Below are 16,707 nucleotides of genomic sequence, written 5' to 3'. Positions count from 1 at the left end.
ACTGTTCAAATGTCCACTCATAAATCTATTAATGTGTTCAAGAAGGTAAGCAAAACATGGTAGACACAAATTAATGCCAGTATATCTTTTACTCACACACAAGACAAAGACCCTATACTTTTTTTGGAAACTCCACAAAAATATGATGTATACTACATATGATTTGATGGTGATATTAACAATGAAAATCTGGTGGGCAGTAGCAGAATCAACATCAGAACATGATGCAAGACACTAACATGAGTATGTTTCTAGAACAGTCATGTACTCACACAGTATGAGCCGTGCATATATCTACAAATGTATAGACACACCCAGGGAGTAGGTATCTTTCCGCAGCATGTCTGAAAGGATACAATTTATCTCTTGGCTGGTATTTTTGGCGCTTGAAGGCATCTGAATCAGAAATTCAAACATCCATCAACACTGGCACATCTGTGAACTTATTTCAGACATGTGATTACAGCATCGCACTTGTTATGCACAGTAGCAAGCTTGACAGGAACAAAACAGTAAATGACGATTAAACCAGCATCCCGACAGACATGGCTTTACACTGATGAAACAGGCTGCATTGTGACTGGGTCATTTGCCACGTGTACTGCACCTGTGTCCATGATTTCAGGCTCTGCTTTGGGGGCAGGTTCTTGAAATGAGCGGGGAGGTTCGTGGACTATCCTGCTCGCAATCCGGTGTTGAGGCCTGAGAAGGAGATGAGGATAAATGTATCTTCGGTACTTGTAAGAGAAAAGGTTGACTCGGCGTGGAAGTTGATTCAATATCCTCACTTCATGTGTTAGATCATCTATATGAGCTCTCGGGCTGATAATACCATCCCCTTCATCCCCTTCATCCTCTTCATCCTCTCCTCTCAACTGATGGTTTGTCTTGTTGTGATCTACGTTTACTGGTTGTAATTCCAACAATTCAGTCTTCAGGTAAGGAGGTTGCTCCATTACAATTGTCTGATGCTTTTGATCATTCGCACCAGTTCTGAAAGCATGGGTATCATCCCCTTTGTCTGATGTTACAGTGTCTGGACTCTCCCCACCACAGGTGGGTGAGATGCAATACGGCAGCTGCCCTTTGGGGTGACAGAACCGGTAGTAGAAGACCATGAGGAAGATGCCCAGGAAGAAGCCGCCCCAGACGAACACGAGCGCCGGCAGGCCGTATATCTGTTCCTGCGATTCCTGGTAACTGTACCACAGCCCGAACATGACAGTATTCTCCACGAAGATGACGGTGTAAAAGAGCAGGGCACGGTATCGCGTGGCGCCCTCCTTGACGTTGAAGAAACAGAAGATGTGGATGAAGCCCATGACACAGTCAAAGAGGACCTCCTCAAATTTGGTGTCGCAGAAGGTCGTCTCCTGCCAGACCAGCCATACCGTGATGACCAACCAGTGGACACCGCCCACCACAAATATCCACCACTCGTAGATGGCAGCAAAGAGGGCCATGGCAATGACCCGGGATGTAATCGTGAACAGCCTCCAAGCCATACGCAACGCCAGTGCAAGATATGTGATGCTGTTCCCATCAGTGCATGAATCTCGCAGAGCCTTGTGGTAACCTTCCAACGCCCATGCCAATGACGACAGCGAAACCAGAGCACAGGCAGCTGCAGAACAAAAAGCATAGTAAACTGAATGAAACTGGTATTCATCAATATAACTCGCATTGTCAGTACAGACAAATGAGTCGTTAAATGCTGCAAAGATTTAAATGAATTATGAGGGTACACTGTATTAAAAAAAACGCTTTTGGGGGCATTCTTTTCAGACTTTTACATTTGAACTATATACTATTCATACTGAGTAGAGAGTTTCAGAATTTATAGTGATTGGGATGAGGAATAAGAATGTTTTCAAAATGTATAACATATTGCAATGAACAAGGATGATATGAGATGGCAGCCTCACCAAAGGTATGCACGGGTTGGAGCTCAAGAAAGAAGAACAAAAGAAGAAAGCATGCAGATATTCTACAGTGAAACAGTTATAAGCAAGGGGTATTGTGATGGAATTTAATACTCTAATACACTTCAGGAATATATCAGGTTCCTATGTCATCAGCTCTGTTCGGTGTAATTTGTTTAACATATTCAGAGTGTTGATTTTCTGCTCAAGGACCACAACAAATTCCACAAATCTGTACATGGAGCTGTCGATTTATGCACTATACGATGTGAAATTATGAAAATCGTCTGGAATGCCCCTTGAAAGGGGGTGTGGCTGACCTGTGAGCCAGTACAGTTCTTCTGTCTCCACCATGATGTACACCTGGAGAACAAGCTGAGGAGCCGACTCCATGAAGGCTTCCAGGAGGCGCAGCATGGTGATGTCGAGGTACTCGCAGATCACCAGCCGGTAGTACTTCTTCTCCTTGCGGCTCTGCAGGCCAAACTTCAGGGTGCGCCAGTACCTAAGGGGTACGGGAACAGGACAGTGTCACCAAGAAACAAAAAACAAACAAACAAACAAACAAACAAATGGGAAGTACCTTAAGGGGTACGGGAACAGGACAGGGTCACCAAGAAACAAAAAACAAAGAAAAAAACAAATAAACAAATGGGAAGATGCAAACTATGCATCATAGATGTATCAGAGATGTGCTATAAACATGCAGTAAAGTGACTGATGTGTGAATTAAAAAGAATCAGCAATATTGCAATAAAAAAAAAATCCACAACCTTAATGTAAGCTAGTTTTTAGATAGTATCCTTTGAAATGCATAATACTCTATTGATATAGATGAGTATTAAATACATGTACACAATGTCACAGTTGGTATGCATCATAAAGAAAAACTGTGCATGCAGCAATAACAAGTCACTTGTAATAACAGGGCCATCCATTTCATAAAATACAAAGACACTTTAAAAGGTAACCACAGGCTTGAGCATCATATGAAATAAAGTTGTGACTGATGGGATTAAAAGCAATCATAATTCTACGACTAGCCATACACTAAGCACAGTTGTAGTCACTGTAATCTGGGTTCAAACAATAAATACTTTCTCTGTTCAAACCTTTCGCTTGTGCCTAGTCTAGCTCCAAGACTTTAGGTTTTTTACATAACTGTAAGAAAACCATGATGCTACAAATCACTTTGCACTGTCTAAATGCTGGTTCAGTGCATCTCCCTCTCTCTCTCATATCATGCAATGGTGTGCCAATAAACACAAGCTTCATCTGAGGAGGAATGCTTTTCAAATGGTTTGATACACATCTAAGTGCCTGGAGACAAGACTAGAGCAATTTAACTGCTTCAGGGAGTTGAAGCTGCTTCTACTGCAATTACTATTGACCGATTCGGGTTCGTTGAGGGCAGCAGACATTTCATGGCACTGAGCGCAGCCTTAGTGGGTGTCTCAGCCGACCCCCCCTGCTCTCCCCCACCCCGGGCAACATGTTTATCGCGCACTTGTAACAGAGGTTCGCGCACTAAGCAAGCATTCGCGCACTCAGTACGAGACGCCCATTGGCTAAAGCAGTTTTTCATTCTGCGCGCGTGCTAGTGTAGGGAAAGGGGTGGGGAGTGGGAAGGGGGGGTCGGCTGAGACACCCACTATGGCTGCGCCCATGCCAAAAATACACATAGCGCATCACAGAATCGGTCAATACCGGTATGTGCTAAAGGCTTCTTCAATGAAACTCATACATTATGATGACGCTCATTCATCTCGCACCAAACCTACAAGATTATACTGCAAGTTCTCTGCACACAGAGTAGTTTCCAATTGAACTTCATCCATTAAAACAAATATCATTACCACTGGACTTATTTCAGGCTACGTTCATGGTAACAAAATGACATCCAAGGTAACTTTTAGTAACCTTTGAATGACCACAAAAGCCAAAAACATTTAAAGCCTCCTGCATCCTCCGGGACAGAAGCAAAAAACAAGACAAAACAAAACTACAACAACAAGCATACATGTATGTGATGTTGGGATGGAGAGAATAGCTTTACTCCCCTTTTGCTCTTACCTTTTCAGCGCACCAAGCTGGAGAACATGCGTAGCTAGCCAATCACACCAGCACACCAGCTTCCCTGCCCAACCTTTCTTCTTGTGGTCGGAGTCTTTCTCCAAGTCGGAGACGAACCACCTGAAGCTAAAATACTGGAGGACGAGGGATGGGATGAGTACGAAGATGAAGGTCATGATGCTCCACAAGTAATGGTCGCTGCGGAAATACTGCACCCCGACGAGGAGATCGGTCACTATGTCTGCAACATAAAGGATCATCCCGCTGAGCATGAAGGTGATGTTGAATATGGTGAAGTGGTCTTCCTTGATGCAGACGAGGCACCTGGACCCATCGCCCTCCTTCCCCTTTGTGGTCTCACAGCAGCTGTTGCCGTTCTCCTGCTGTGGCGGACACTCCAACTCCAACTCCAACTCCCAAAATGGCGTCTTGCGCAGTGCATTGGCAGTATCCCCAATATCAGTGGTATCCATCGTTATGGTAATGCCAGGCTCATATACCGGTAAACAGAAGTCAGTAAACCCTCTACGATTGATCCAATTAGAAACTAGGGACTGACTTTGGCATGATGTTTCTCCCTGCTATCAGCTGGTTCAGGGTTGACAACTGCAGTTTTCCTTGAATTGAATGCATTTCATGTTCTCGAACATGACTTGCCTGAGACTAGACGTAGACAATGACTTCTGTCCATTTTTTGTGTTGTATGCCCAAAGAGTTGTGTTGTATCTTCAGGCCATCAATAATTGATCTCAAGAGGTCTGCTAGCTAGTTGGAGCAATCACGTTTCGGAAACAAGAAGTTCCCACTGCAACACTCTTCTACCACATCTAAATGCCACTTTCTTCCTCCTGACGTTGAACAAAGAAATGAAGTTTCTTCGTGTCCCAGGGCACTTCTATGTGAATCAATTACTTACTCAGACTGTGAGAGACTGCACACTTCTCATGATAATGTAAACTGACCCTCATGGACACAAACACAATAGCGAGATAGACTTTAAAACACGGCAGACAAACTACATTGTATGCCACAGACTAAAATAACTGCTGACTGATTAATCCGAGAAGTAGAATTGACATCTTAGTACACTGTAAACCTTTCCAGTAATATGTGTGTTCACCTATTCTCTATCTACAGCTGCAATTTATGGGTACCATATCATGCAGTCCATGTACATTGTACCTGCCTTGACATCTGATAGGTTGAGCTCTTTGGACAGTGCTGTCAAGTTGTTTGCTTAACTATGACTAATCACTGTTTACAGAATCATAATAAGCAGGAGAATTGAAAAACAAAGCATAGTTGTACAGTGTAGATCTCACTCTGTTTATTTTGCTCTCATTCCTTTCTTTCTCTCTTTTTTTTTCTGTGTTCTTTTGGCATGAAAAGTCAAAATGCCTTTAAACATTTGACAAAATCTGAAATATAAGCAGAGGAATACTGCCACAAGACACAAACAGAGCTTTGATTGATACAATGAGTTCGAAGGGTGTTACAACTTGTAGCTTACAGGACATTTTTCCAAAATAAAATGTCAGTACAATATTGTTTCATTACCATTCACTCCATCCTAAAATTTTTTGCTGAACGGTTTGACATAGAACAAACTAAATTTACAGTGTAGAAAGTATCTACAAGACGAATTCAATTTCAAGGACAGCTTGGTGAAATATGAAATGTTACACCCGTGAAAGTAGATTTCAGAACAGAAAACTGATAGTCAAAACAAACAAATAGATAATTCACATTTGTGCAAGCACATTGCTTCAGCTGAAATAATATCTTGCATGATGTGTATGGGTGTAGTCACTTTTTATCTGCAAACCAAAACTTCAATGAAGAGTATGAACCATTCACCTTCAAACATCAACACCATCAAGTATGATGATGGCATATCTTGAGGTATTCATGGTTATGTGTTTACTGAACATACAATGTAGATTACAATAAGTTGTTGTTTGTTTTTTTCTGAAGCAGCAAAGAAATCATGTGTATTTGATCAAATCAGATCAATGCATCAAGAAATGCAACACTGATATAATGACTCACGGTGTCGGCAACATGCAGAATGTTCTGCCCCAAAGGACAGCTCATGCTATCGAAGAAGGTTATGACTCAAAAGATACAAAGCGCAGTGGCATAAAATTTCTTACTTGTTAATACCTAAGGTTAGAACATTCAGTTGATAAATTCCCCATGACAAAAGCCATCATCAATGCCATGCTTCAAACAGGTATTAAAGTCAAGAACTCTGGGAGTTACATTCATTTCAATATATGGAATTTTCTGCACTGCCAGTGTTCACAGATCAACAACAAGGCCACATTTTATTTGTAGTGTTAACCTCCTGGAGTAGGTACTGCTTCCTGATACAATAATGCTCTCCCACTCTCAATGCCTTTCTCCTCAGGGGGGAATCACGATGTATCATGACCAACCAATATGTGATCAAGGGCCAGTGTTATAAAGAGTTGCAATTGATCTTACAATTGATTTATTAAGCGCAACTTGTTGGATCAAGCGTAAGTTCAATATTGAGTGTAAGCCCTCTTTTTAATATCCACACTTACATTTGATTTCAAGACAAATCAAGCGTAACTTTCAGTAGATTGAGTGTTACTTGCGATAAATTGTAAAGTTGTTTATGAAACGCAATTTGCGATTGACTGCAACTTACATTGTACATCTGTATGTTCAATCTTTATGAAACAGGCCCAATGTTAAATAAGAGCTGTTCTCTTTTTTTATTATTCATACTCAGTATAACAGAACATTCCATCAAACATATATAATCATAACAAAATATGCCACTACCACAGAAGTATGTTTCAAATAGCAATGACTACCAGTCAACTAATTTTATACATGTATACGACCTTGTACATATTATATTTGATATCAAATTGTGTGCCCCCCCCAAAAAAAAGCACACCCTCAAAAATCCCTTTTTAAACAACGTATTGTAGGTGTTTAAGACTAAGATTTATTTTGTACCTGTCAAAATATTAAACAGATTAATATGGCACCACGGAAGATGATAGTCATATGATGTATGAGGAATTAGATAATATCAGCAGTCTCCTGCAGTCATTGTCGATGGCTAGGAGATGATAGGCAGCATGTACACTTTACTGCCCACACACAGACAAACACCCACAATTTTCTACATAGTATACATTACATATACATTGTACATTAATTTACTGTTAAGAAAGCGATATTGACCATATTGTGTGTGTTCCATAAGAATTACTTGTCCGTCATTGACACTTCAAGAGAATCATAATTTATTATCTTCAGTGCTCGTAAACACAAGGATGTCTTCCACATGACCAAAAGCCCCTATTATTCTTTGTGTCTGTTTGTTTGTTTGTTTCTTCATTTCCATCTGAGAAGATCGCTGGATAGCCCACTACATTCAGCTATGTCTGTGCCGACTCTAATTAAATTCTTTGCTCATGAATCACAGGTAGAATATAAGCTTCAATATAGCAAGACGGCATTAAAGGTATACTTGACACAAAGAGTGTCAGTGGCATCTGTTTCTGTGGTAGAAGGTCAGCAATATATGGCTGACACAAAAATCTCATTCACACACACACAAACAAGACACCAATTCCATAGTTTCTTTGGGAATTCCACAAAAATATGACACATATACCATATGTTGATAAACAATACTAAAATGTTATGGTTATATTTACGCTAACAAAACAGGTGGGCAGTAGTAGAATTAACATCAGAACTTGACACGTGATAACATTTAGACATTATGACAGCAGTCTGGAACAGTCATTTACTCACAGTATAAGAGGTGCATGTAGACACATCCACGGTCATATCTTTTCGCAGCATGTCTCAATTCTCTTGGCTGTTATTTCTCGTGCTTGAAGGCATCTGAATCACAAATTCAAACGCTCATCAACACTGGCACATCTGTGAACTCATTTCAGACCAGTGATTTAGGCATCGCACTTGCTGTGCGCGGCAGTAAGTTTGACAAAAGCAAACAGTAATTGGCCGATGAGCGCCACAATGGTAATGGCTTTACAATGTGTTCTCGGAGACAGTTTGCGTTGTGACTTCGCCATTTACCAAGCGTACTGCATATGTGTCTATGATTTCAGGCTGTGTCTTGGGGGCAGGTACTTGAGTTGAGCGGGGAGGTTTGAGGACTATGCTGCTCACAATCTTGTGTTTAGGCCCAAGAAGGAGATGAGGATGAACTTTTCTGCGGCATTTGTACGAGAAAAGGTTGACTCTGGATGGAGGCAGCTCCGATACACTCATTTGAGGTGTTTGAGTAGCTCTCAGGCTGATGGCACCATCTATTTCGTCTGATGGTTCAGTGTCTGGACTCTCCCCGCCACAGGTGGGTGAGATGCAGTACGGCAGCTGCCCGTTGGGGTGACAAAACCGGTAGTAGAAGGCCATGAGGAAGATGCCCAGGAAGAAGCCACCCCAGACGAACACGAGCGCCGGCAGGCCGTACATCTGCTCCCGCGAGTCCTGGTAGCTGTACCACAGCCCGAACATGACGGTATTCTCCACAAAGATGACGGTGTAGAAGAGCAGGGCGCGGTATCGCGTGGCGCCCTCCTTGACATTGAAGAAACAGAAGATGTGGATGAAGCCCATGACACAGTCAAAGAGGACCTCCTCAAATTTAGTGTCGCAGAAGGTCGTCTCCTGCCAGACCAGCCACACCGTGATGACCAACCAGTGGGCGCCGGCTACTACAAACACCCACCACTCGTAGATGGCGGCAAAGAGGGCCATGGCGATCACGCGGGATGTAATCGTAAAGAGCCTCCAAGCCATACGCAATGCCACAGCAACGTAGGTGATGTTCTTCCGGTCGGTGCGGGAATCTCGCAGAGCTTTGTGGTACGCTTCCAAGGCCCATGCCAGCGATGACAGCGAAACCAGAGCAGAGGCAGCTGTAGAACAAAAAGCACAGCAAACTGAGTGAATCTATTAATCATCAATACAACTGGGCATCATGTTCCCCCATTTTCAGTACAGACAAATGAGTTGAATGATGCAAATGATTCAAAGATTTAAATAAAAACTGGAGTATTAACAAATTTTTCTTCAGGCATTGTACTAGGTGTTTCAAAAAACATTTCCTACTTTTGATTCTTAATAATTCAAAAACTATATATCGGATAACACTGCCATTGATATGAGTGATAGCTGAATAGTGTACAATTTGGTTGAAGGTGGTTTAGATATGAAAGCATAAATAAGTTTCATGAAATCCATAGTTAATTTCACAGTTAGTTTCCAGACTTTGCTCTATTTTCAACCCTCTGTACAAAATTTCACTTTGCACAGGGGTCAATGGGAGTGTATGGGAGTGTGTGGTTAACACCCTGACAATGGTCCTGAACAATGACCAGGGTTTGAATGCTTCATTATTCATTCATGAGAAATTCCACCATCACAGCTAGTCTTTATTCAGCCTCTGGCAGTATCTGTGTAAAGTCAAACGCCAGTCGATACTGTCGTTGAGTCGCGTCAGTGCTCTCCCTACTTCTGAAAAACAAAATCACGATGAATACCTTCTGTTCCATCGTAAACGTGGTGAGGAAGTAAAGAAAATCAATTAGAGTATATATACACTTGTGTATATGGAGCCTTAAATAAATCTACTCTGAAACAAATCGCCCCAATGATAAATGCTGCTGAACTCTTTACCAAAAATGATCTCTTTTTATCGAAAAAGCGAAAAATTTGTCAATCTATTCAATTAGCAGACAGTTGTATCAAAATGAGGAACTTTAGATCATTCATGCTTATTTATATCCCAAATTTAGTGATATGTCAGAAGCAAAATTTGAAAATGATTGCCAGCTGGAATGAAATGTGGTGTTTGCAAGCACTTTACCGTGCATGAATTCAGACTAGCAGTGCCCAGGGCAATCCACATGAATTATTGATTAAGCATTCATGTGCCAGGGAGCACCAGACTGACTGCCTAGTCAACAGGTGGTTCAGGCATGTCCATTGTTCAGGGCCATTGTCAGCACACACTCACATACACATCATTGGTTCCTGTGCAAGGTTCAATTTTTGTACAGAGGGTTAAAATTTGACCAAAATCTGAAACCTTACTTCAAAATTAATCTTAGATTTAATGAAACTGATTTATGCTTTCACATGCAAATTGCCTCCAACCAAATTGTACACTATCCAGCTATTACTCATATCAATGACAGTTTTATCGAATGAATAGTTTTTGAAATATTTATGATCAAAAGTGGGAAATGTTTTTTGAAACACCTAGTACATGAATACAGGCAACTCTCATTGTAACAACATCCTCTGGACCTGCAGTTTCTTTTATGGAAATTTTGTTATACCCAAACAAAGAAAGTATTTACAAAGATATACATATAATACTTTTGGGACATGAATATTCACTTCATCATAACGGGAGTGCACTGTACTGTATAACTACACGTAGTATCATGTAGGAGACTATTTTTCACAAATTGGTACTTGCCAGACAATTTTGCACGCAGTACTGCAGTAACAGAATATCAAAGAAACAAGTACCATCCTTTTCCAGAGAAAAGAAAACGATATCCTCAACTTGCTAACAATATCCAACATGTTTGCCTAACAAGAGGCAATATTATTGTGAATACTGTTCACCTCGCAAAATTTGTGGCGATTAAAGCCATTGATAGCCATACTGCAATACAGCATCCTTGAAAAGGAAATGTCTCAGGCAAATCTACTGCATATGCCAAATCTTTTGCGAGGTTTTTATCTGCAAATTTTGTGAGTTGGGTGCTCTTATAGACACATCAAATTAAAGACATACAAAAATATTAAATGACTGTGATCCCAATATCAATGTGACGCACACATTTCATTCTCCATTCAGTACAGTACTCCTCCATCGCAAATTTGACCACTCGCAAAATCGTCTGGAAGTCCCAATTTCACACAAACTTAAATATTCGCTAAATATGTGGCGTACACAGTAAGTCATTTGTGTGGGAAAGAGAGTGTAGAAAGTGAAAAGGGGTGTGGATCTCAATCACTGCTGACCTGTGAGCCAGTAGAGTTCCTCTGTCTCAACCATGATGTACACCTGGAGAACCAGCTGTGGAGCCGACTCCATGAAGGCCTCGAGGAGGCGCAGCATGGTAATGTCCCGGTACTCATAGATCATCATCCGGTAGTACTTCTTCTCCTTGCGGCTCCGCAGGCCAAACTTTAGGGTGCGCCAGTACCTTGAGGGGAACAGGAAGAGAACAGAGGGTACACAAAAAATGTATAAGAAAATGTGAAGATGCAAAAGACAAAGATGTGGGGATATAGAAAGAATCTGCATCATGTAATGACCACAGCCATGAAGCTGTCTGATAAACATATAGATGTAAAAAATGCTGATATTCTGTTGATGTCTTTTTTATACCATCAAAGAAATTGAAAATGTGCTCAGCAATGACAAGTAAGTTTGTAATTACAGATCCATCAATGTACATTGTACGTGGGCTCTTTCAAAAGTAATCACAGCTTTTCTAGAGCATGTAACTTGAATATTAAGCATCAAACGAAACAGAGTTGTGATTGATGGCAATCAGTGCAATTATAATCCTCTGACCAGCCACGCACTAGACACAGCTGCAGTCAGTTGTAATCCGCTGCAATGCAAGTTCCTATAAATCTTTTCTGAACCTCTGGCTTGTGCCTAGTCTAGCTAAAAGACTCTTCACTTTCACTTCAATATCAAAGGCCTAATGCTACAAAAAAAAAAAACTTGGAATACAATGTAGTTGTAATGCTGGGATGGTGCATTTCTGTCTTTGAAGTAAATATCATTTGTGTGCCAAAAATTGTAATGTCAATTGTGAAAGAAAGATCTGGCACAGTAGACAAGACTGAAAAAATTCAAATGCTGCAGAAAGTTGAATTGGATACCTCCGCTTCTCATGTGGATGTACACTGTACATCACTATATCTGCCACAAGCTACAGAATATAATGTGCCTTTGAAGGAACTCATTGACAATCTGATGAAGCTCACTACCATGACCACTAAAGATTACCCTACACACTCTCTGCACAGAGGATCTGTAAATCTATTTCCATCTGGTAAATCAAGTATTATGACTGGACTTGAAGAGTTTGTTTGCAAAAACCGATAAGTCCATATTTGCCGAATGGAGATATTTGCGATTAAAGGTCAAGAAAAATAAAGAGAATAATAAGAAAATTGTTGCTTCTTTTGACCATAACTTCAAAAATGGACCTTTATATGTAGTGACCAATGTATCATTTAAAAGGTATTATTTTGTACTTTATGGCAGAGATCGTACTTCAAAATCTTCAAAAATGGACTTATCGGTTTTTGCAAACAAACTCTTCACTTATTTTAAGCCACATTCTTGGTCACAAACTGATATCTAAAGTATGTTTAATAGTGACCTTTGAAGGATCAAAAACTCAAATACTATGTACCTCCTTATCCTACTGGGCAGAGGAAAATAATGCAAAAAAAAAAAATGATATGATATGGGGCTGGAGTGAAGAATAGTTTAACTCTCCTTTTTGCTCTTACCTTTTCAGCGCACCAAGCTGGAGAACATGTGTGGCTAGCCAATCACACCAGCACAGCAACTTTTTTCCAAAGCCTTTGTTCTGGTGGTTGGAATCTTCCTCTAAGTCGGACACAAACCACCGGAAGCTAAAATACTGGAGGACGAGGGATGGCAAGAGCACGAAGATGAAGGTCATGATGCCCCACAAGAAATAGTCGCCGCGGAAATACTGCACCCCAACGAGGAGATCGGTCACCAGGTCGGCAACGTACATGATCATCCCACCGAGGATGAAGACCACATCGAATGTGGTGAAGCGGCCTTCCTTGATGCAGGTGAAGCAACCGGTCCCACCGCTCTCCTCCACCTTCGTGGTCTCAGAGCTGTCACTCTGGACGCGATCCCTGGACTCAGGAGGAGCACTGTTGCCATTCTCCTGCGGTGTCGGGTATTCCAACTCCAGCTCCCGCGATGGTGTCTTCCGCAGTGCATTGGTGGAATCTCCGATATCAGTGTTATCAGTCGTCATGGCGATACACAGTTCCTCCGATGAATCCAAACAGGAGTCAAGTTACCCCAAAGGATTAATCCTCATGGCATTTGTGGGCGTCTTTGGCATAATGTTTCTCCTTGTCAGCTGATTCAGTGTTGACATCAAGGGTTGTTAACTTCAAATGTCTTTCATGTTCTCTCCACAGATATCTTGCCTGTGACTAGACCTAGACTATGACAATGGTCCAATTCTGTGTTATACAGTATGCCTGGGGAGGTATGTTGTACTGTACATGGGCCCTACTGATCGATGTAAGTAGGTCTGGAAGCTGGCTAGAACATTTCCAAGTTTGGGAAACAGGAAGTCCCCACTGCAATGCTCCTCTCCCACGTCTGCATGCCACTTCCTTCCTCCTGAAAGGCAACAATTTAAACACAGAACAAAAATGTGACATTAAACTGACAAGTCAGATTTTGGTAGGTCAAAATTATGACAGGAGCACAGAGTAAGATCAAGAATTCATTCTTCTCCAATGATAGTTGTAACATGGAACTAATCAAACACTACACAGAGACAATTAAAAGACAAAACAATCTCTGTTGGGCTGTAAATGATACCACCTCACAAGCATATCAGCATTGCTCCCAACTGGTGGATATTTTGCATTAATGTTGGAAAATGAAGTCTTGTTCTGTACATTTATCCTTGGGCCTGCATATACAGTACTTGTACCTGCAAATCTGACATGGTCATTTCTAAAATTACACGTACCTCTCGAGGCACTATCAAAAACACGCCCAACTCTTCCCTCCCCCCCCCCCTTTTTCTTTTTTGTATATCATCCCTGCAGATGTCTGAGGGGACATTCTGAGAACTACTTTCTCTGGAACTAAAGTCATAAAAAATATGATTGTCTCTCAATCAACAAACACATGCTCAGACTACAGAAGCCTGAAATTGTGGTGAGAAGGTGATTTTTTAATATTGCACCTCATCTACAGTAGAGTACCTTGTTTTAAATATATATAATGTAGGACATCAAGGTGAAACGAGTCTTCACTAGTTTACTAGATAATCACCTTGCCACAGTACTTGGGACAAGAAGGCACCTACAATTTTGTATTTTGTATGCATGTACACAGAAGTACCCTAGCAAGTTGCTACTGTCAGTACTTTCTTACCTTCTCATCCTAAAACGAGCCATCAGTTGTATACAATGTGTAATAAACCGGTTCTGTAATGTTATTGTATTCAAATTGTATGCATGCTCTGTTCACAAAAGTTGCCCTAACAACCTCAAAGCTTTACCGGAGGCTTGCCAAACCTAGCAACAATTGAGTATATGAATATAAGAACGACCCAAGTCCATGGAAGATCATTTCGAGTAAACTAAAAAAAACTTCATATCTTTTTTATTTGTCCAATAATATTCTATTTAACTGTGATGGGAAGGCAACATTGTATATACAAATTAGAACATATATTATTATGACAATTAACATTTACATTAATTGTGTAGAGGCCATTTTGTGTGGTGGACTTGGGTCGTTCTTTGATTCATATGGACTTGGGTCGTTCTTTGATTCATATACATGATATTCTGCTATAGAGATGGGAGAAGGATGAGAGAGGGTGCTATTATATGAATGTAAGAATGACCCAAGTCCTTCATTCTTACATTAATATAAGATTTAACTCATTCATTTCAGGCACTTCCGGGGGTAATTAGGATTTATCATTTACACACAAGATGAGTCCATGCATAAGCTACAATTTCCCATGTCAAACTGAATTTGGCCAAAAATTAGACTTGGGTCGTTCTTATATTCATATACTCAATTATAAGTGATTTCTGCCTATTGATGAAACTTAATGGGAGGGAGAAGGTGAATGAAATGCTTCGTTACTATGGGCCACAGGAAAGAAACATCTAAATTGTAATAAATTACAGAAACGATGAACTGCATTTTGTCTTCACGTTCAAAACTAAGCAACGGCTACAGTGTAGTTTATCAAGATCATGTCATGTAGCACTTGTCCACTTCCTTATTTACACTATTACAGGCTGGAACGAAGCCAGTAATGTAACGAATCTCTTCTGAAAAAAAAAACAACAACAACAACTGTATATATTGAATGTATACATAATTACAATGTATGTATTAAAAAGCCTGTTTTTTTTTTTCTCTCTCTCTCCATTCTTTTTATACATGTACTAAGTAGCTGCATCACAACACCACAGTATAACTTTCAAATGCTGGATGGCTGGATACAGTCACTTCATCGCTATATGCTAAAGGTCACTACTTGTAATTTTTAACATTTGTATGTCGGCATGACCAGCAATTCTTTGGCCAGCTGCTGCTTTCAAGGCAATATCTTGCTCGCTAGGTATCATATCATCCACTTATCAGTACATTGTACCAAGGTACATGTATGAAATGTATAATAAAGTACAGCAGCAATAGATACTGTGCTGGACAAAGAAAACAAAATCCAACAAGACATCAAATGAATTGAGCAAGCCACAGAAGAGAAAATTTTAGAATGCAATGCGAGACATCATGCAGTGTTTGACACTAACTTTTTTTTTTCTCACAGACCGACCAGACACTGAAATCTTTGAATTTGAAAAAAAAAAAGAAGGAAATGTAGTGGCCCAAAAGGAAAAGATATACCTAGTAAAGATTCATTTTAAATTTTAGCTGCCCAATTGGACCACCATCAGATAGCCTTTTAGAGATCTGGTGGCCCAAAATCAAGTTTTGGTGGTCCCAGGCCACTGGGTCACTGCCAATCTCAAGCCCTGCATTACAGTTAACCATGTAGAATTCTAATGCACGTACTGAATAATGAAGCATTCCTAATAATTGTGAAATTGTATACATATGTTGGTAAAACCTTTGTAGAACCTCTAATTCTGTATGTTGAAGTAAAATGAGTACAGAAGTACTTTAGGTGAGGTTGACTGTATTCAGAAGGCACAGTTTCTTATATATCATCAATATGCACAAATATGCATATCAATTAAATTATTTGCCAGTATTTTCCCTTTTTAATAGTCCTGTTTATAGTGTCAAGTATGATGAGATGAAAGAGATAAATGCTACCATCCACTTTGATGCAGACTATATCGTAGATAGTGAAACAATCTCTATCTACTTGTGGATTTGTTTAATAATAAATTGTTTTTCTCACACTATATCAAGAAATGACACACACGAGACATCAGAAACAAAACTGAAAGTTCAAATCTGTGTCCCAGGGCACTTCAATAGGAATATATCATCATGGACTTTAACACTTGTAAGACAATAAAAGACCATGGAAGACTGTGCACAGCATCTACTTTTGATTATCTTGAAATAAATAGTAAACTGACCATGTAGACAAAGAGCTGAACAAAATTTTAAAAACATACATGTACAATATAGTCTAGTAAATACAGAGACTCCACCTCTCCCGTTTTCGACGGGAGATCTCCCGCCAAAAACCCATTTTTGCAGAATCTCCCGCTCTCCCGCTTGAGATTTAATTTCTCCCGCCCTGGCTCTGTGTCTCCCGTTGGAAAGGATTTCTTACTTATTGTTATTGTATGCTGACAAAATAAGCCTTAGATAGCACCAGAGAGCATCTAGAACCCTAGGAACTTCGCGCTTCGC

General features: G+C 40.4%; 2 protein-coding genes across 3 annotated transcripts in view; both read right to left on the bottom strand.

Moving 5' to 3' along the window:
* Positions 1-551: 551 nt before the first annotated feature.
* LOC139744611 (XK-related protein 6-like) lies at positions 552-4,911 on the bottom strand. The gene is made up of 3 exons (XM_071655041.1): positions 3,996-4,911; positions 2,243-2,427; positions 552-1,624 (listed from the first exon to the last, which is right to left on the bottom strand). Exons 1-3 carry the CDS (start codon positions 4,466-4,468, stop codon positions 552-554), a joined length of 1,731 nt encoding a protein of 576 aa, XP_071511142.1. The 5' UTR covers positions 4,469-4,911.
* A 2,008-nt stretch (positions 4,912-6,919) lies between these two features.
* Positions 6,920-16,707, bottom strand: part of LOC139744608 (XK-related protein 6-like) — a 28,957-nt gene continuing 19,169 nt past the window's right edge. The window contains exons 2-4 of one of the 2 annotated variants that reach the window (XM_071655038.1): positions 12,573-13,458; positions 11,058-11,242; positions 6,920-8,935 (exon numbers count right to left, since the gene is read on the bottom strand). In XM_071655038.1, the coding sequence (XP_071511139.1) occupies positions 8,043-8,935; positions 11,058-11,242; positions 12,573-13,081 (1,587 nt within the window). In that variant the 5' untranslated portion in view covers positions 13,082-13,458 and the 3' untranslated portion in view covers positions 6,920-8,042. The remainder of the gene's footprint in view (positions 8,936-11,057; positions 11,243-12,572; positions 13,459-16,707) is intronic. The other variant, XM_071655039.1, reaches the window with a different exon arrangement.

Source organism: Diadema antillarum, unplaced genomic scaffold, assembly GCF_040938485.1.
Source record: "Diadema antillarum isolate AM-2024a unplaced genomic scaffold, OU_Dant_1.0 seq00001196_RagTag, whole genome shotgun sequence".
Taxonomy (NCBI): domain Eukaryota; kingdom Metazoa; phylum Echinodermata; class Echinoidea; order Diadematoida; family Diadematidae; genus Diadema; species Diadema antillarum.
The sequence above is the reverse complement of the archived record's forward strand: the minus strand, read 5'-3'. Positions and strand labels throughout refer to the sequence as shown.